The sequence below is a fragment of the Colletotrichum chrysophilum genome, assembly GCF_026319265.1.
Source record: "Colletotrichum chrysophilum strain AFK26 chromosome Unknown scaffold_149, whole genome shotgun sequence".
NCBI lineage: Eukaryota > Fungi > Ascomycota > Sordariomycetes > Glomerellales > Glomerellaceae > Colletotrichum > Colletotrichum chrysophilum.
The window spans coordinates 40,839-59,745 of NW_026517436.1; the positions used below are offsets into that span (position 1 = coordinate 40,839).

At 53.9% G+C, this 18,907-nt stretch overlaps 5 protein-coding genes across 5 annotated transcripts; 1 reads left to right on the forward strand and 4 right to left on the reverse strand.

The window, feature by feature from the left end:
- Positions 1-795: 795 nt before the first annotated feature.
- COL26b_011726 (uncharacterized protein) lies at positions 796-1,644 on the reverse strand (the record flags this gene model as incomplete). The annotated part of the gene is made up of 1 exon (XM_053184387.1): positions 796-1,644. The coding sequence occupies one exon, from the start codon at positions 1,642-1,644 to the stop codon at positions 796-798; it is 849 nt and encodes a 282-aa protein (XP_053031661.1).
- A 3,371-nt stretch (positions 1,645-5,015) lies between these two features.
- On the reverse strand, positions 5,016-6,175 carry COL26b_011727 (uncharacterized protein; the record flags this gene model as incomplete). The annotated part of the gene is made up of 2 exons (XM_053184388.1): positions 5,016-6,075; positions 6,132-6,175. 2 exons carry the CDS (start codon positions 6,173-6,175, stop codon positions 5,016-5,018), a joined length of 1,104 nt encoding a protein of 367 aa, XP_053031662.1.
- Positions 6,176-8,636: 2,461 nt separating this feature from the next.
- Positions 8,637-9,393, reverse strand: SOD2_2 (Superoxide dismutase [Mn], mitochondrial; the record flags this gene model as incomplete). Its single annotated transcript, XM_053184389.1, has 3 exons — positions 8,637-8,759; positions 8,814-9,296; positions 9,346-9,393. The coding sequence occupies 3 exons, from the start codon at positions 9,391-9,393 to the stop codon at positions 8,637-8,639; spliced, it is 654 nt and encodes a 217-aa protein (XP_053031663.1).
- A 1,013-nt stretch (positions 9,394-10,406) lies between these two features.
- Positions 10,407-12,466, reverse strand: COL26b_011729 (uncharacterized protein; the record flags this gene model as incomplete). The annotated part of the gene is made up of 3 exons (XM_053184390.1): positions 10,407-12,100; positions 12,151-12,165; positions 12,232-12,466. 3 exons carry the CDS (start codon positions 12,464-12,466, stop codon positions 10,407-10,409), a joined length of 1,944 nt encoding a protein of 647 aa, XP_053031664.1.
- Positions 12,467-14,253: 1,787 nt separating this feature from the next.
- On the forward strand, positions 14,254-18,137 carry COL26b_011730 (uncharacterized protein; the record flags this gene model as incomplete). Its single annotated transcript, XM_053184391.1, has 6 exons — positions 14,254-14,533; positions 14,589-14,890; positions 14,977-15,133; positions 15,184-17,297; positions 17,346-17,606; positions 17,658-18,137. The coding sequence occupies 6 exons, from the start codon at positions 14,254-14,256 to the stop codon at positions 18,135-18,137; spliced, it is 3,594 nt and encodes a 1,197-aa protein (XP_053031665.1).
- Positions 18,138-18,907: the final 770 nt, after the last annotated feature.

An 18,907-nucleotide genomic window follows, 5' to 3' on the forward strand; every position in this document is an offset into this window, starting at 1 on the left:
ACCTTCGATTAGAACATCGCCTGGGTATGGTTGACGACCTGTCGATTCCAATATTTGGACCTCCGTGAAAAGAATCTTCGAGCCTTTGTTACTTCCATGGATATGATAGTCCCTTGGTTGTAGCTTTGGGTCCAACTTGAGGTTGTCGATGTATGCCACATTTCTCGGAACCGCCTGGGAATTCTTTGTTGGTCCCCACGCAGTATAACGACCTTGCGGCCATGAAACATGGCTTGAAGTTGCCATGGTCTGGGCGGATAATAGCCTGCGGTAGTCAGCCCAGCGCTCAACCGTCTCCTCGTTCGAACGATGCAACCGACCACTTTTAAGCCAGCACTCAAACACGCTCGCTGTTAAAGCCTTGGGTTATCCACAGCAGCGATCCTTCACCTTTGGTCGTCAATGGATTTTATTGGAACCGTTGTTGCTCCTCTGATATCCCCGCAGTTCATGTCTCACATACCCCGCGTGGTTGAACATGAGCTCAGACAGCCGCTCTAATCGACCGCCCAATCAAGATCGCATGCCAACAACTGCCGAGATGTCAGCAGCGCGGAAGCAGCGCAAACGTAACGGCTTGTCAAATACCAATGTTGAGTGGTGGAAGATCCCTTTTTATTATTTTGCGGTACACCCACCCGCGATAGACATAGTCTTCGAAGTGAACAGGCATAAACGGTAAAGAGTGTTCGTATACGGGACCATGATTGAATAATCAATACCACACAAGCCCAATGGTGGCGATGAAGACAAAGCCATACGTTTAAATTCAAGACAGCTAAGCCGCCAAGCGTTTTACTGGAAGGACCTCTCGATCACGGTGTTGAACTCCCGCTCTGCATCTTGAGCATTCTTCAGCGCGTCACACCGTGCGTCGAACATCCATTTTGCCGCCTTCTCCTCGGTGACACCTGCCACAAGTATGGTCTGGAGGTTCAAAGACTCGATCAACGCCGTTATGTTCCAAAAGTAGCTGCTGAGAGGCTTGACCAGAGCGCGCATCTCCATCTCCTCTCTGTCCTCTGCGGGAATGGTGACAAGAACCGGGTCAAAGTCCCCTGCGTTCTCGAGTGTCGGGAAATTCTTCATCCAATTCATGTTGAGTTCGACAAGGTTCCGAAAATCAGATACGAATGCTGCCCCATCTCGCGCGATATCGACCGCCTTCTTCGCCATCTTCTTAGCTAGCTCCGGTTTCTCGGCCATGAGAATGGTGTCGTAGAGCCTGTTGGCCTGAATGCAGTTGTTCATGGCGATGTTGACTTCATCCGTTGCGTCGAGCATCTCAACATCTTCTTCGTCAAGCTGGACTGAAAAGTGTCGCAGGTGCCCACAGGGCTGTTCGTCGCATGCTTTGCACGGCCCGAGCTGGGGAGAGACCATCTCTGAGACGACGGGCTCTGGTGTTGATTCTCCCGGTATGACGAGATTCGGTACAATGCCCTGGGATGCGCTGTCCTTACCAGAGGAAATCTCGTGGGAAACGACTTCGACCGACTGCGTTGGTGGCTGGGTGGACATCGGAGTCGAGTCGGATGGCTGAGGCTCGCGAGCATGCGACCGAGTGTTGTGTATCTTGGTCCACTTCAGCGGCCTGTCTGGTATGATGGAAGCTCCCTGGGAGGCCATGGAGCATCCATTCATGGTGAGAGGACGCGAAGTTCTCTTGGCCGGAGGTTCCACGGGATCATCATAGATACTTGGCCTGGGCCGATGAGGGGCGGTCCTTTTCTTGGAGGCTGACTTGGCAGTACTTTCTTGAGTCTTTGGTACGGATTTAGGGTTGGAGCGTGGACCTTTCTTGATACTACGACTTTGCAGCAATGGCAGTACCGAGGGCTGTGATGGACGGAACGGATCGTGTGCGATATTGAACGTAGCATTTGTGTTACCTGATGCTAGTGTTTTGTTCTTGCTTCGAGAAGATGAAATCGAGGACGATGACGAAATTGTTGATGGGCAAGAAGATGAATCAGTTGACGAGTCAGAAGACTCATCATACGATGAGCGTGGCTGAGCCGGACTGGCGCCCTGTGTCAATGGAACGGTGTCGATATTTCCGGTAATTTCATTGGGTTGAATATTGATTGGCTTGGGATCGTGGTGTTTGTTGCCATCCGTTTCGAAAGATTGGAATGGTTCAGGTTCAGATTTGAGGCTTGATGGTTCACATTTGGAATCTTCAGTTTTGTTGTCCTGGTCTGGCATTGGCTCCACGGGACGATTCTAAAAGATTTAGTGTCGTAATGGGAATATTTGGAGATCTTTGCGAATTGTTGGGGAGAACTCACCGAAAAGGCGACAAAAGCATTTGAGATGTCTGCACACAGCAAGTGCGGTAAGCAGTCTGGCTTTGACTTCAAACGTTGCTCCACCTGTGCGGTGAGCCAATACTGTCCTTCTGTGCCAAGTTCTAGTAAAGTGCATATAAGTGAACTGAACAGCAAGATACGCACCACTGCAGCTGGAGCCAGTGACTCTGTAGAAAGTTTGAAGATAATCGATATATCGGTGGTTGTATCCGATTACCGGAATCCATTCGGGGTGATCGCAGCCAAGAATGTCACTGTGAACAACAGCGCCTACTTTTGCGAAGAACGATTGTATTTTCCGGTCTCTAAACACCAGTGGCTTGTTGAAGACGGGCGGCGGTCTTGCTGGGATCACGTTCGCCCCCGCCATGATGATTGGGCGATCAAGAGGCGATTGTGTAAGAGCCAGGTTGTGTCGCAGCTGAGAGTTCTTCAGGTAAAGAGTTCATGATGAGGCGTCAAAAAAGGCCTGGACATCAGACACAATGTCGAAATTAATCTATATGTGTATTTATTGAGGGCTTCGACATCGAATGTTGTCCATCTTACACGAGCTTTTCGGTGGCTTGTTCGGTACTTCGATTGTCTTGATTCCTTGGCATGGCTGGCCAAGGTGAATCCGAGATGTCTGTGCGAAAAAGCGGATGATCCGACTGTTTTGATTGGCTGACCACTGATGAAACATCTCCCTTCCCGGCTCCCGCAATTCGTTTTCCAGCCCCTGACACTCATCTGATCGACTCTTCAACAAACTTTTCAGCCCTACAACTCCTCGTTCTGAGTCCGTCTCTTGAACACGAACTGCCGCGCAACCATGGAATCTAACAAAAGCTCGGTGGATGTGGTGGATGGCACATGGTCTCATCTCAACGGGCTGATTGCGGATGTGCCCTGCTGGACGTGCAGACGTAGGCGCCTGAGATGCGACAACCTCAAGCCGGCATGCGTCAAATGCACCCGAGCGGGGTTGCAGTGTCTGGGGTATGGTCCCAAAAAACCTCTTGTCTGGGTCGAACATGGCCGCCGCCGCAAGATGGCTCACAAACAGACGCCACATCCACCATCACCAACCCCAGCCCCTTCCGTCGAAATTAGTGACCAAGAATGGCCCAAGGTAAGCCGCTTCTACAGATTTTATTGTATGAATATGACGTTCTCATTATCAAAAGACCCAAAAAAAGCAAGATTCAATACACGAAGACGTACAGCGGGCGCCAGAGGACGATGGTCGGCAAATCGACAGATCGGAGGTTGGCATGCTTCTCAAAAGCCCAGCTGACCCCATCCTCCGCCAGTATGGCATCAAGTCCGTCGATTACATATCGTATTGTGAGTCTAAAATTACGATATGGCTTAACACTGATTACTCATTCATTTTCAGACGAACAACGTTGTTGTATGGAGTGTAGCATCTACGACGAAAAATCTGTAAATCCGTTCAGACGGTTCATGCCAATGGCACTGTCTAACCCACTCGTTCATCATACCATCGTATCCCTCGCGGCACATCATCGAGCACGTTCTGAGATTACGTTGGAATCTCCAGAGAAACATGGCTTGCTGTTTCACAAGGCAATTCTAGACAGCGTCGAGCCCAGTGATACTGCGACATCATTGCAACTCCGCTCCAGGGACTTTGCAGACGCTCTCATGCACAAGCAGCAAGCCATAACGCACATGAGATTGGCATTAACGGGCTCGACCCCTTCGGACGCAGTTATCGTGTCCACACTGCTCCTGATTTGGGTAGAGCTTCTCGAATCTGGGTATCGGTCCTGGAAGTATCATCTTGGTGGCATGCGGGCCTTGCTGGTTTCACGAACAAGCGCTGCCCTAAGAAGTGACGTCGAAGCTAGGGGGGCGGGTTCCACGCTTCATGATGCCACGTTTTGGAATTTTGGTGCTTATTTTGAGGAAATTTATGTCTCGTAAGTCAAGGGCACAGATTGCGCAGACAACAAACTAACCCCGACAGGCTTCAAACATTTGGCTCAACATTGTGTCGCGATAAGCCAGACTTGTCTGAGACCTTCACCGACCCCGGACTTTACACGATCTTGAGACGTGGGGAATTTCGGGGATGGACGGGATGTCCCGCGGAGCTGTCGCACATTCTCTGTGGCTTCAACTCCCTTCTGTGCCCCGCGAGGGCTGGGAATCACCAAGAAGACTTTGCCATGCGCGCATCGCAACTGTTCCAGCGGCTCGAACAGTTCTCTTGTCGGCAGTGGGCAGTAGACTACCCCGAACCACACTATGTGTCTCAGAGAGAGTCTTTGGCGCATGCCTATAAGTGTGCAATTGAGATCTACGGCCGCAGGGCTCTAGCCGAGCAACATTCCACCGAGCTTTCCCATGTTGCCCACGCCGCAGTCGAGTCTCTCCGATGCATTAGCCCAAGGGATTGCCACTTCAAAGGATGCCAGTGGCCGGCATTTGTCGCAGGCGCCGAGGCAAGAGACCCTTCAGACCGGATGGCGGTCAAACAGATCCTTCTCGACATGCACAAACTAGTCAGGACGCGGAACGTGGAACAGGCCATACACATGCTCGAGCGAGTATGGCGCCAATCGGAACTTCCAAACCCCAAAACATGGATTGAGTACGTGTATGATACAGGCGAAGAGCTACTTCTCGTATGAAAGGAGTACAAGCTGGCATGGTCCCATCTGTGTTCGCGGCTGTGACCGACCACCCGTTTTCTCAAATGGCAAACCCGCCCTGCTGTCGCACCTGCATCAAGATGTCGTACATGAGGTCCTTGGGCAGGGTCCGCATGACCTTCTGCGTCTCGGCCTTATCCATCATCTCGCCATGACGGCAGATCATGCCGACGACCACGTCCTTCATCTTGCGGTCGTCGTCGCCGTCGGAGCACGAGGTGTACACCTTCTCCGCCGCGCGCAAGAATTCCTCCGTGTGCCACTGGCTGTCGGCCTCTGCCTGGAATTTGTCAAACGATAGGGACCGCAGGCCGGCGATTCCGTATTTCCTGGACAGCGCATACACATTGGCGTGCAGGACGAGACTCTTGGTGCCTTTGGCTGCGACTGGTTCTATGCCGTTGGTCTTGGTGTTCGTCACGGACGCGGCTGCTGGCTTAGCATCGACGGCGATGTTGCCGTTGCGAGTGGCGGGCGGCTTCGACTCGAGCACCGCACCACCTCCCTCGCTGTGGTTGTCATGACTGAGAGATGCCTCGAGGGCAACTTGAGACGCGAGGGAGTCGCCCTGGGGTTCGGGCGAACCCAGTCCAGCCTTCGCCTGGGCTTTGGCGCGCTTCTTCTGCTTCTTGGTGGTTCGCTGTGGCTGGGGTGGTAGGAAATCATCCAGAGTTTCTCCCGGGTCCTCCGCCTTAATGTCCTTGTCCAGGGGCACGTCGTCTGACTTGATGGATCCGTTGGGACCGTCGTCGTCAGTGGTGTGTCCATTCGCGTGGGCATGGCCGTTGGTCTGAGGCACGTATGTTGAGGGCTCCGAGGGATAGTCGAGCTGGTAGAAGTAGCGAATGACCATCCCGACCGCCTGAGGGTCATCGTCGGGAAGATTCAGGCATCCATCAGCGGCCACCTGCGGAGACAGTGCTACATTAGCATCGAGATGGGTTATCTGTACCGGGACACGGATACCGACCTGGGACTTGGCTTCACGACATTTCTCGGCGAAATAGCTGGATCTTGGGCACACGACCGCCTTGTGAACGTGATACTCATTCTCGCGACTGGCGATAGTGAGATCTGAGAACTCGGGATTATTGTAAAGTCTGTCTTGTGTGAGTCAATTGCGCTTGCGGCTTTTCCGATTCGCCGATGGACTTACTGCTTCAGAGAGCTTCTCAGCTCCTCGACAGCGTCGGTGCTCATGATGATAGGTGTCGAGAGCAGTCCTCCAACTCAAGAACAAGACCGTGAGGGATCTGGATCAACCAAACTTTGACATCGGGGCACGAGGGCAGCTATTTGTGCTTCAGCCATAGCCTCGTCAGCCCTCTACAACACAGCAGTGGCATGACAGCTCCTGGGCAGCTTCGTCCTCGTCGTAGAGTGTCCAGCGCATGCCTCATCTCGCCCACCATCATGCATTCGATCAAAATTCAGGCAAGCCTGGGCCGCGATGAGGCGGTTTGATAACCTCCCCGACCCAATTGAGGGTGTGCAGACGACCTAGTTTACGCTCAGGATGTAAGATGGCGCACACACTTCTGCAGGCAGCATGCGACCGCGCGACGCAGCCTCGTCGTGATGTGCCCCCTTAACGCCTGGGAGCCTGGTATCATTGGATTCTTCAGCGCGGTTTGATGCGGAAGGCTTTCGTCATTGGAGCCCAAACGGCCACACCGTCCGCCCCGGTGGTGTCGGGACGGCGTCGCACGGCATGGTCAACGGCAGCAATGCATTGATACCTGGACAAGCAAACGGCCAGTCAATAAGTCCCGGGCAGCGCCTTGAAGTAGGCTCGGCTCGCTTGGTACCAATGGCAGCGCCGGAGGATGACACCCTCTTCAACGAAGTGCGGGGAACGGGACGCCCTCCTTGAGTGGCCGGATGCTGACCATGAATTGGGCGTCGTGGTTCGCAAGAGGCAACGAGGAGATGAATTGACTTTGGCGCAATGCAGAGCAGCCCGCGTCACTGGACCTATGACTGAGCGCAAATTGAGGGACGGAAAGATTTTGCTGCCAGCTCTGTGGCTTCGGCATCCGCAGGAGAGTTCATGTGCTCGATTTCACAATGGTGGCGGGGAGGATAAGAGTAAAACAATAATCAATATGATCCATCCTCGAATGTTTGCACACCTTGTAACGAAAATTGTCGTATTTCGAACTCTGTACTATACTCTCAATACATGCGAGGTAGAATTTCGGCCGACTTACATTCGTGCACTGGCTCCAAGCCGATGCGCCTCCCGAGTGGCGGAAGAGCCGAAGCGGGGCCATGTTCACCGATCCGATGCCGGTTGCCGCCGGAGTTTTCGCCGTGCTATTTGACCGAAGCTGCCCAACGTGTCATCCGTCGACAGGTCATTCGGTGTACGCTGGTCCAGAGCCAGAGAAAGGCGGTGCAGTATTGTTCTCTGCGAGAAGAAGAAGGCCTAACTAACCACTTGCTCGCACACCGGTTAGAAGAACATCGCTTCCCACATCAGGCTTGGAGAGAGCATGACGTGAGTATCGGCCGGGTCAAACCTCGGTGCATCATCACCACCTTTCGTCAATCATAGCAAATAGAAGTCTCCATTTCAGCTGTTGACATCATTCAAGACACATACATGAGGTTCCGGCCCACAACAATCATGGGTCATCGTGTCAACCTGCTATTTTGCACCTGTCTCTCCGTGATATTGGTTGCATCAGCTGCAAGACTGCCCAACTATGGCGTTTGGAAAGGGACAGCGACGTTTTTCTCTGCGCCTCGGAGCCCTTCAGAACGAACGGCACTTTTGACCATTCGAGACGGCAAGACCTACCACACTGGTCCCGTTCCTACACCCCCGCCAAACATCGATATACTCGCAACTCTCAGTATGGAAGCACCAGACGTTCACGACAACCGCATCGTGTATTGGATAGATCGCAACTTCACAGCCTCTCTTGTGTCAGACAGCTTCCTGTTGGCGAATCTGAAGCCTGGATACCACGAGATTCCATCATCCGAGCGAGACCCTCACAATGCTCCAGGACTTGACATGGTGAAAGGCGGGCTTATTGATATGAGAAGGGGAACATTCAGCATACACAACGTTCTAGAACATGTCCAAGATATTGCCGACATGATGAAGTCCTTTTTTGACCCGGCAATTGAGGCGCAGGCGGATGTTTGGGTCTGGGGCCAACGAGGAGAACACGGGAAAGGACTTGCCATGCATCATGTCCAAATGAATCAAGGGCATTCGGGAATACTCGCCAAAGAGAATGGAAGAAATCAAGACGGCGGTGTCATAGTCAGATACTACGACCACTGGGAGGCGCTTTTCATCGCGTTCCCTCAGCAGGCGGCCAACACGGATGATGCGGGAGAGCCAGTTGGCGATGTCCTGGCTAACATCGCTGGTCGAGGGTAGCCACACAAGCTGTGCACAGCGAGGGGGACACTCATCAAGCACGTGCTTGGAGTCAACACGCAACACATGTACCGGGATCTGTTGCGGAAATCGATCCATCTTAGTTGACGAGCTGATGAGGCTAAAGCAAGGCTTTCCGCGTGCTATGAGCGCCATATCAACAATGACAATGTTTCGGTTCACAAACGGTTATAATAAGCGCGCCCCGTCATGAGAAGTCGTGAGAATAGCAGACCTGAACCGCGAAGCCTGGACATGGGCCAGCTACATGCCAGCCTTCAAGATCTCGAACACATCCTCACGATTGCCCCTGAACCGCTCCTCGGCAGCCGTCCAGTTGATGATCTTCCACACGTTGTCGACGTACGATGCTTTGACGTTCTGGTACTTTAGAAATCGTCAGCCAAATCTTGTCGAGCATACCAAGGTAGTCAGACGTACCTGCAGATAGTATGCGTGTTCCCACATGTCGATACCAATAATGGGCACCTCCCCGCCAACGACGGGGTCTTGGTCCTTCGTCGTGACGATGCGAAGTCCACCGTCCCTTCCAGGAGCCTTGACCAGCCATCCCCATCCCGAGCCCTGAATACCCATCAAAGTCGAGGAGAAAACAGTTCTTAGACCAGCCAGACTGCCAAACGTGGACTTGATTTGTTCCATAAGCGAGGGAGCGGAGCCCTTGGGGTCCGAGGCGTCTTTGCTGTCTGCAGGGGCGAGGGTCTTCCAAAAGAGCGAGTGGTTGATGTGGCCTCCGCCGTTGAACTTGATCATGTTTTGCAGGGCAATTTGATCGGGGATGTTGGCCTCAGCCACGGCTTTGGAGTAATTGCCCAAGGCAGCATTGAGGTTCGTGACGTAGGCCTGGTGGTGCTTATCATGGTGCAGTGTCATGATTTCCGCCGAAATGTGCGGTTCGAGAGCCTTTGTATCATGTCAGGCTGTGATGTTGTGTTGCCATTGCGTGACTTACATTGTAATCGTAAGGGAGGGGAGGCAGTGTATATGTCTGGACAGCCATCTTGGGCGGGTCGTCCTGAATCAGTGAGCGACGATGTTCCAGCGGCGATTACATGCGGTATGAAAGCCCGCGAACGGCGACGGGGACTCTTGACAAACGGCACAGAGCACGGCGTGTTTGAAGAAAAGAGTCGACGCTGGGGAGAACCCACCATCTGCGCATATTGGACCTGTTGAGGGAACTCGCTGGGCATATAGGATGCCGCGCCCGATGAAGGGGTGGCTAGGACTGATGAGACGCTAGTCATGGCTCCCTTGTGATGATTGCGCAAAAGCCAATCGACGAGGGCAGAAGACCGCCGTATGGCTACCTGATGAGGCTACAGAGGGGATCTGGAAGACGAGTAGCCGTTGACAGGGAAGACGCAGTGAACGACAAGCAGCGACAGCGGTTGCCGAGGGGGTGGATCGCCTGCCGAGACGTGTCAAAGGTCAGTGACGCGAACCATGACAAGGTTGACATGTGCTTTATGCTTTGGGGCGGGACGTCGAAGCCGAGATAACGGCTTGGGTCCTTACCTCGCTTGGGGAGTTCTTGCGTTGAGAGGGGGTGCCGTTTGGCTTGACGGGGAGAGAGAGTGAGAGCAACGGCGAGCAGATGAGACGGTGAGGGCGGGCCAATTAGTTTCCAGTCGGGCCGTCGCGCGAGGCAAGGTTCATGTTCTTACGGACAGAGTTGAAGCAATGGAAACAAACTAATTAAGATACAATGTGCACGGCTCGATGGCCACGTTGCGGTTTCTCCTCGCAGGGCGTCGATCGCCGCGTCCGGGGTCTTGGGGGGCCGCTAAAGCCGAAGGCCTGGAGCTTAATAATGTGAGGTGCCCCTGAAGAGCACTGCCCTGGACGTTGCCCATCGCGAAAGCGAAAGGCACCAACACACACAGGGGCATTTATTTATGCTTATGTACCTTACTTCAACTATGCTTCCTACCATACCTACTCGAGCCATCAACCAAACACAATGTCAGAGTTGCATGGACTTTGACTTTGTCCTTTCTCGCAGCTTTTCTCTCATTCGGCCTTGGGCTCACGAACCCAAATCTCGTCAATGGGGTCTCCTCTGCCCTGAACACACTTCCATTTGCCCATGCCAAACTCCTTGGGCGCAACTCGGCACCCTCTGCCACCGCCTCCCACGATTAGGTTTCCGGGACGGTATTTGGGATCCCTCTCCATCCTGCGAATAACACTTCCGTGAACCCTCACCTTATCCGGCACATCACGCACCTCGCCCCTTGGTAGAGGCCAGCGGATGGGCTTCCAACTCCCATCAGGTCTCAGGTCCAGCCGACGGAAGGGGAGATGTTCCATCACGCGCCACATGAAGACGGTCGCAGGGTGCATCCCGCATTTGAAGTCCAGAGAGTCGTGGATATCCGCCTCGTGAGCCGTATCAATCATCTTGCCGAACACAGTTGTTGTCTCGGCATGGGTCATCCCGTCGGCCTCTTCGTCGGCCTGCACTGTGGCTGATCCGCTCGGAGACGCGCTCGGAGACCCGACCGGAGATGGAGCGTCCACATGAATCTCGGGGACTGGAGACGGCGCACGTGACCTTTCAGGGGTCTCGTCTCCCCAGGGGATGGGTTGGAAGCCAGGTCCAGCAACCGACTCAACGCATCCCAGGTTCTCGAGCTGGTCAATATCAAAGGTCAATCCTGCACGGATGGCCTCGCGCACCATCCAGACCAACGGGATGTGGCTGGCATTCTTGCTGCCGGCCTTTACATCCCATCCTCCGCCAATGTCGCCGTGGCCCCCGGCAAACCACACCTCGTCGACGCTCTGCTCCTCTTCGTCGTCCGAGTCGTAACCCAGATCCTCCATCGGCGGTTTGGAGTGGATTGATGAAGCATCATGTTCTGTACCGCCCGGGTAAGACCGGTTCGTAGTCCTCGACTTGGATCTAGAACGGGAACGAAAAGGCGCAGGGTGGTCTGCGTCTTCCCCCTGAGCCCGGGACTGGCGTCGACCTCGGTCTTCCGCAGCGACAATGTCGTCGGGCGCGAGGGTTGATCTTCTGCCAGGCCTGTACTTCTCCTGGAACTCCTGCACCTTCTCGTTGATGGGGTGGTGGTATTCCATCATCCGCTTGGCAGCACTCTTCTTTCGGCACCTGTTGGGTTCCTGGTAGATGAGATCCTGCCGGAACTTGGCACGACGCTCGTCGATGCTCACGGCATGCCTGATGACCTTGGCCGAGCTACGAGCGGTGTACGGGAACTTGCTCCGCTGCATCCATGCCGTCTCGAATCGTGGCACGCTGTTCACTGTGTCGAAGAGTCCGAGGAACCGGATCCTCCGGATTGGTCGCGAAAACGTCTCGCGGAACCCCTTGAGGAACTGGTACATCTTCTCGCGATCTTCCTTGCCCTGAGGCGTGGAGTTCGACCTGCGGGCCTGCCACTGGGAGAAAGAGTTCCACGCGAACGACACCATCTCCTCATTTCCGTGGGCAAGCAGGCCGACAAAGTCCAGCATCTCTGCGAGGAACCTAGCCACGTAGGCGCCTCGTGAGAAGCCGAACATGTAAATATCATCGCCCGGTGAGTAGTATCGCATTAAGAAGCGATAACCGCCCACGACATGCTGGTCGAAGGATGATCCCACGGCGGAATCTTTGGCCATTTGGTAGTATGACTTGCACTTGGCCCGCAGGCCGTTGTGCGTCAAGTTGTCGGAGACAACATACGTTCCGATGCCAGCTGTGACAACGTCAACAGTCGCACGTCGACGTTTACTCGGGACGACTTACGTTGGTAATAGTGAACTATCGCTCGGGTTAGCTAGCTGGCAGAAAAGAAAGGCCGGCTAAGTGCAGAGGACGGAGACTCACATTGATCGTTTGCATTGCTGTCTAGCATGCGAAAGATTTTCAGGATATTGCTGTCGCTATCGTCCCCCCGGAACTTGTTTCCGGTTCCGTCAAAGCAAAGAATCAGCTTCCGTCGGGGACCGCACACCTGCCCGGTCCGGAATGCGCCGTTGTCGAACGGGCTGACATCCCTTGATTCTCTGATAGCCGACTGGCCGTTCTGGGCGTGAGGATGCTTGAGAATATGAGGATGCATCGTTGACACTGGTGTTCATATGTGAGAATTGCCTTCTTTTCTCAGCTCTTAACACTCATAGAGTGCCAAGTAGCTACTTCTTCGTGCGCGGGCGTGGGCACTTTTCCCTTATACGGGTGGTTACGTTTCGCGATCTTTCGGCACCCCGTCGCATTCCATATGTTTCTCAAGGGGGCACGGCGGTCTGGCAAGTCCTGGTAGTCGGTGACAGGTGATATGCAACCGGTCAGATTTGGACTGATGTGCGTCACCGAACGGCATTCCTATAGACACTCGTCTTTTGCATGGGCCAGTCGTTGCTCATCAGCGGCGCCGACTTTCCGCTCGTGTCTTACACCATCTGCAATGCATTTCTAACCCAATGTCGTGAAATAATGCCAGAATTGGATCAGCAAGATCGTCGGCCTCGGTCACGACCGTGAGCTTCACTGCACCGGCGGAGCCACCGCGACTCACACCGTCCATGAGTAAAACATCTTTGTGAAACAGATCTACACCTAACAGTCACTAGTAGGAGCATTGGAACTGCAAACCCCTCTTTCTAGCAAACTAAGTCATCTGTGGTATGAATGTTTTCGGACAAGAGCATCCTCAGCTTTGAGCCCAGAGACAAGGTAAAGAGACATGTCTCATGCCCAATCTCGAAAGATGCCCCTTGTTAAGGAATGGAGTTGGCGCAAACCGCTCCTTTGGGCAGTCGCCCAAATCCGCTTGACCACTAGCTCTTCAGAAGCCGAGATAGCTCGCAGATGTGCGAGGGACTACTGGCACTCGGAATGTAATACAATAGTAGATCACTGTGAGACATACGGCAGAGCTAACAATGCCACCAATCACCAACTACCACGGAGTGACATCATCAATGGCTGGAGGCTTGTCTTGCAACTCTTGATGCCCATTCGGGAGCGTTTTCATCGTCAAGAGATATGACCCGCAATGTGCCAAGTCCTGTCGGAACGGGTCGATCTCATCCAGGCTAGGGCGCGGGGATCTGCGAGCCGTTTGGCTGGCTCGACGGTTACACAAGATTCTTATCTGTCTTTCTGGGATTGCGGAAACATCTTCACATGAAGGGGGGCTTGGCCTTAAGCGTGTAAGCGGATTGAACCCACTGGGCAGCGCAATCAAGACTGATTCCCATCGCACAACATACACGAGCCGTGAAATGCATGTCTTGGAGCGATGCTGTTGATCAGGAATGCCGGCGCTCAGCCGTGTTGCAGATGATTTCTTCCCAAGAGGGCCGACGGCAGCTCGCATTGCGTGTGTCCCTGCCGTGAAAGTCAGTTCGGCAGTACGGCCGCATCCAACGGTCACAAATGATTCGTCAACGGCATCCCGGCGGTTGCATCGCGCGGGCAGAAACCGCAATTTTTGAGCAACCTCGAAAGGAAGCATGGATCGGCAGATGGGCTGAGCGATGATCTTTCCCTAGTGCTCCCGGGAGGGATCGCCACCGATGGTTGCAGGGGCACATCCGGCCGACATGCCATCCGCGGTGGGGTCTAGTCCCAGACAGCATCTAAGACAGTCGAGCGCTATCGTCGCGGTCTCACCCGTTGGCATTCGTGAGTGTTTTCACGTGCCTCAGCATGAAGTGGTACCGACGGAGAGAGACGGCCTGAAACCCAATTGCAATGGAAGTCACCTCATTTGCGGCCGAGATGCTGTGTCCCTGATAAGAGTGCGAGAATACCCAGACGTAGAGAGGGCTTGCTCGCCTCCCGACTCTTTCCAACGGACGAACGTAAAGGATCAACAACACCTACACCAATAACTTGCCCGTCATGAAGCGAGGGAGCCATTCGAGCGGCGTGGCAGAGCATGAGCACGTCGAGCTGCATTCCGCTAGACACGACCATGGCGTTCGCCCCCACGCAAGAAGCGTGGACAGTCCGAGCAAAGGCGATCCAACTTATGGCAAGCATGATGTCAAGTTGAGTGGTCTCCGCAAGGCTGTTGCCGAATCGAAGCGACCGCTGCCAGTCATGTTTGGTGACGGGTCATACCCCGTGGACCAATCTCGCCCAGGAAAGCGGCAAGAATTCAAGGCTTTGCAAGCTCGAGGTATGAAATTCGATTTCCAGCTCAAGGAGGTTCATTTCCTAACAGTTTACCCCAGACTTCAAGACTTTGTACGACATTCTCAAAGGAAAAGTCAAGGACCACGGGATTCAGGATGACAAGACCATGATCATGGAACGCACCATTCAAATCGTCGCGAAGCTGCCGCATAGATCCAGACTTCGAGACATCCTTACCAATGTCTTCATCGAGCAGCTTTGGGACTCTCTTGAGCACCCGCCACTGTTGTACTTGGACGGCCCTCCGGAAGATTCCAAGTTGGATGCTGGAAGACGCGACAAACTCGGCAACCTTAAGCCTGTGAAGTACATGTACCGCACAGCTGATGGATCTTACAACGTGAGTATTGTCTATTGCGGAAGTGGGTGGGCATACTGACCATCTCGAAGAACCCGTTGTTTCCTCTACGCGGTGCTGCGAAACAGCCGTATGCTCGATCTGTCAAGCCCCGTCATGTCGCCTTGGGCGCCCTACCCGACCCAAGCTTGGTCTTCGATTCAGTCATGGGCCGGCGCGAATTCAAGCCACACCCCAACAATGTCTCAAGTGTTCTATGGCACTGGGCCACGATCATCATCCACGGTAACTCGCCTTCGTCAAAAGTGCAACTGGCTCATTCTGACAACTCCTAGATTTGTTCTGGACAGACCGCCAGAACTCCAACATATCGAACACGTCGGCTTACCTCGATCTCTCCCCGCTGTATGGAAGTGATCAGATAATGCAAAACGAGGTGAGGTCGCACGTGGACGGGAAGCTCCACCCCGACGCGTTCGCCGACGCACGACTGAACATCATGCCCCCCGGTGTCTGTGTCCTCCTCGTCATGTTCAATCGTTTCCACAACCACGTTGCGGAGAACCTAGCCGCTATCAATGAGAACAATCGCTTTCCGCGTCCGGCCGATGGCGATACGGAGGCAGCCGAAAAGTACGATGAAGACCTCTTTCAGACCGCACGACTGGTGACTTGTGGGTTGTACATCAACATCACTCTTGTCGACTACGTCCGCAATATTGTCAATCTCAACCGCACCAACACGACTTGGACGCTGGATCCACGCCAAGAGGCCGGCGCGGGTGCTGGCACTCCGAAGGGTGCCGAGATCGGCACCGGAAATGTCAACTCGGCTGAATTCAACCTCTGCTACCGGTGGCACTCCTGCATCTCCAAAGAGGACACGGAGTGGATTGACCAAGCTTTCACAAAGAAGCAACTCCAGCATGTCCTCCCGAAAAAGGAAACAGATAAGATGGCCTTCCAAGAGTTCGCGGAAATGGGCAAAACTTCCACCAGAGAACGGACTTTTGGAGGACTTAAGCGTGACGAAAACACCGGCAAGTACAACGACGATGAGTTGGTCCATATCATTACCAGCGCTGTGGACTCGGTGGCCGGCTCTTTTGGCGCGCGCAACGTCCCTCTGTCGATGAAGAACGTGGAGGTTGGAGGCATCAAGCAGGCGCGCGAATGGAATGTTGCCGGTCTGAACGAGTTCCGCAAGCACTTTGGTCTTAAACCGTACGACACTTTCGAAGAAATCAACCCGGATACGGACGTGGCGGAGGCTCTCAGACATCTTTACCAGCATCCAGACAACGTTGAACTCTACCCGGGTCTCGTTGCGGAAGACTCCAAGAAGCCAATGTCGCCTGGCGTTGGAATCGCGCCGACTTACACAATCTCGCGCGTGGTTTTGTCTGATGCAGTGTGTCTTGTCCGTGGTGACAGATACTATACCATCGATTACAACCCACGTAACCTCACGAGCTGGGGCTTCAAGGAGGTTGAGTACGACCTTGACGTTAACCACGGCTGTGTATTCTACAAGCTTTTCCTCAGGGCTTTCCCCAACCACTTCAAGGGGAACTCGGTCTACGCCCACTACCCCATGGTCACCTCGGCGGAGACGAAGAAGATTTTGACGGACCTCGGACGGCATGACCAATTTGACTACCAGAAGCCGCAGCGTTACAAGACTCCTAAAGATTACACCACTCAGCAGGATTACGTTGAGCACGGAGAACCCTTCCGGCGAAACGTCAACGTTCTGTCAAATAGGGCAGCCGAGCACATCTCCAAGAGCGAGAATAAGTACAAAGTTACCTGGAGCAACGGCTTCAATCGTATCATGGGTACTTGGAACAAGTATTTGTCGTCGAGCGACAACGACTACCGCAAAGCACAGGCATGGATGGACCATGAACTCCGCAAAGACAACGGCCAAGACAACATCAAGAACTTCTACTTCCAGATCACCAAGAAGTTGATAAACGAAAAGTCGTACACCTTGGGTTACCATAATCCAGACATCCCCTGTGAGTTGCAGACGCACGTTGATATCATTCGTGACGTAGGCAACATGGCGCATGTGCACTTCGCTTCTCATGTTCTCAACTTGCCCCTGAAGACCAAGGAGAATCCAAAGGGTGTATTCACCGAACAGGAGATGTATCGGGTTATGTCAGCCGTCTTTGATTCCGTTTTTCTCAACAGCGACCCGGTCAAGGCCTTCCCTCTTCAGCAGGAGGCGCAGAGGGGCCTGTCGGAGCTCGGAGCCTGGCTCGAGAAGAACGTCAAAACGCGATCCAAGCTGCCCGTTGACAGAGCGCCCGGCTCGCATCTTGCATCGTATGGATCGAACTTGGTCAAGAATCTGTCGAAAGATGGCGTCAGCACTCACGACATCACCTGGAACTACATCCTGCCAACGGCCGTGGCAATGGTGCCGGCACAGGCGCAGATGGTAAGTCGCATTCACGTCACGATTTGCTTGATTGCTAACCGCGCGTAGTTTGCCCAAGCAGTCAACTACTACCTGGACCATGCGAATCTTGTCATGAAGATTCATCATGTTGCGGTACAGCAGCAAAGTAGGGAAAGCGACGCTGAGCTGCTAGGCTACGCATTGGAAGGTATCCGCCTAGCAGGCGGCTTCATTTCTTGTCGCGAGGCAACCGTCAATGAGACGATTGTGGACGAGCGAGTCGTCGATGGCAAGGTTGTGCAGGAACATGTGAGGATTCAGCCAGGCGACAGAGTCTGTCTCACCTTCGTGAGTTGCCCTTCAATTGACCTCATGGCCAAAGACTAATATGCAGCGCAGACCGGCATGGCTGGCTTGGACCCGACGCACTTCCCCGACCCGCAGAGGGTCAACCCGAGGAGACCGTTGGAGTCGTACGTTCACTACGGTTTAGCGGCACACGGCTACCTGGGCACGAGTGCTACTCATGCAGCGCTCATTGGCATGTTCAGAGCCGTATTCCAGTGCGAGAGGCTGGAGCGGCTGCGTGATCAGACCAAAACAGAGCCTGAGCGTTACATTGAGCAGCCCCAGGGAATCGTCAAGAAGGTGACAAGATCTGTGACCTCGGGTCACGTATTGCAGCGTTCGGACAGCCACGGGGAGCCTCAGGGAATTATCCAGAAGGTGACATCTGTGGCCTCGGCCCACGTGTTGCAGCGTCCGGGCAGCCGGGAGGGTGTTACGAGAACAGATGGCGTCTCGCAGTACCTGACGGAGGATTGGGGAACACTGCGACCGTTCCCTGTGAGCATGAAGGTCAGATGGAGACCTACATGAGGTTGGCTTGAGGTTGGTGAATACCCCGGATGAGATAGTATCGTTGCGTAGTCGAATCAATTGGTTTTAAGTGTGTTGCTCAAGAGCTTGCAGTCCCCCGAGTGTGATAATGGTGACGAGACTGGCTGGTGACTGGCTCGTGAGTCTTGATCACTGAACAATGCGTGGAGTAAGAAATGACCATACTTTTAGACCATCGTGAATTCATTTCGTCGCCTGAGACGCACCCCGATTCGTACCCAGTAAAAGTTGGACCTCAGACGTTGAATCAATGGAGGCACGTTGATAAAAATTCATTCAATCGGTGCTCGTTGGTTGCATTCGCTTGCGCTACAAGTGGCCCGACCATGACCGTCGACGGCACAGGAAATCCGAACATGGGTCATTCTCCGCCATGGTCGGAGGGGCCCGACAGGGGGTTCCGATGTGGGACGACCGAATTGCTGAGATGCCCTGTGATGACGATCATTTCTCCGCCCAAGACATGGGCGGGGCTGCGGTCTTGCCCTGAGTGCCAAGTCGCAGAGACATTGATTGCCACGCGTCCAAGGCCAATTGCAAAGGGATGAATTTCTTTGCAAGGGATGGGATTGGCTTCGACCGACTCTGACAGGTCTTGGCCTAGATATTGCGACCGAGACAGAGCTGACGGTGATGGCGGGAATGAGGGGTCTTTGAAGGACAAGAGGAAAGAAGAACAAGAGAAGAATTGGATTCGCATAGTCTGTGCCCCGCGGATCCGCCCTCGCTGCACCAGAGGATGTGCAGTG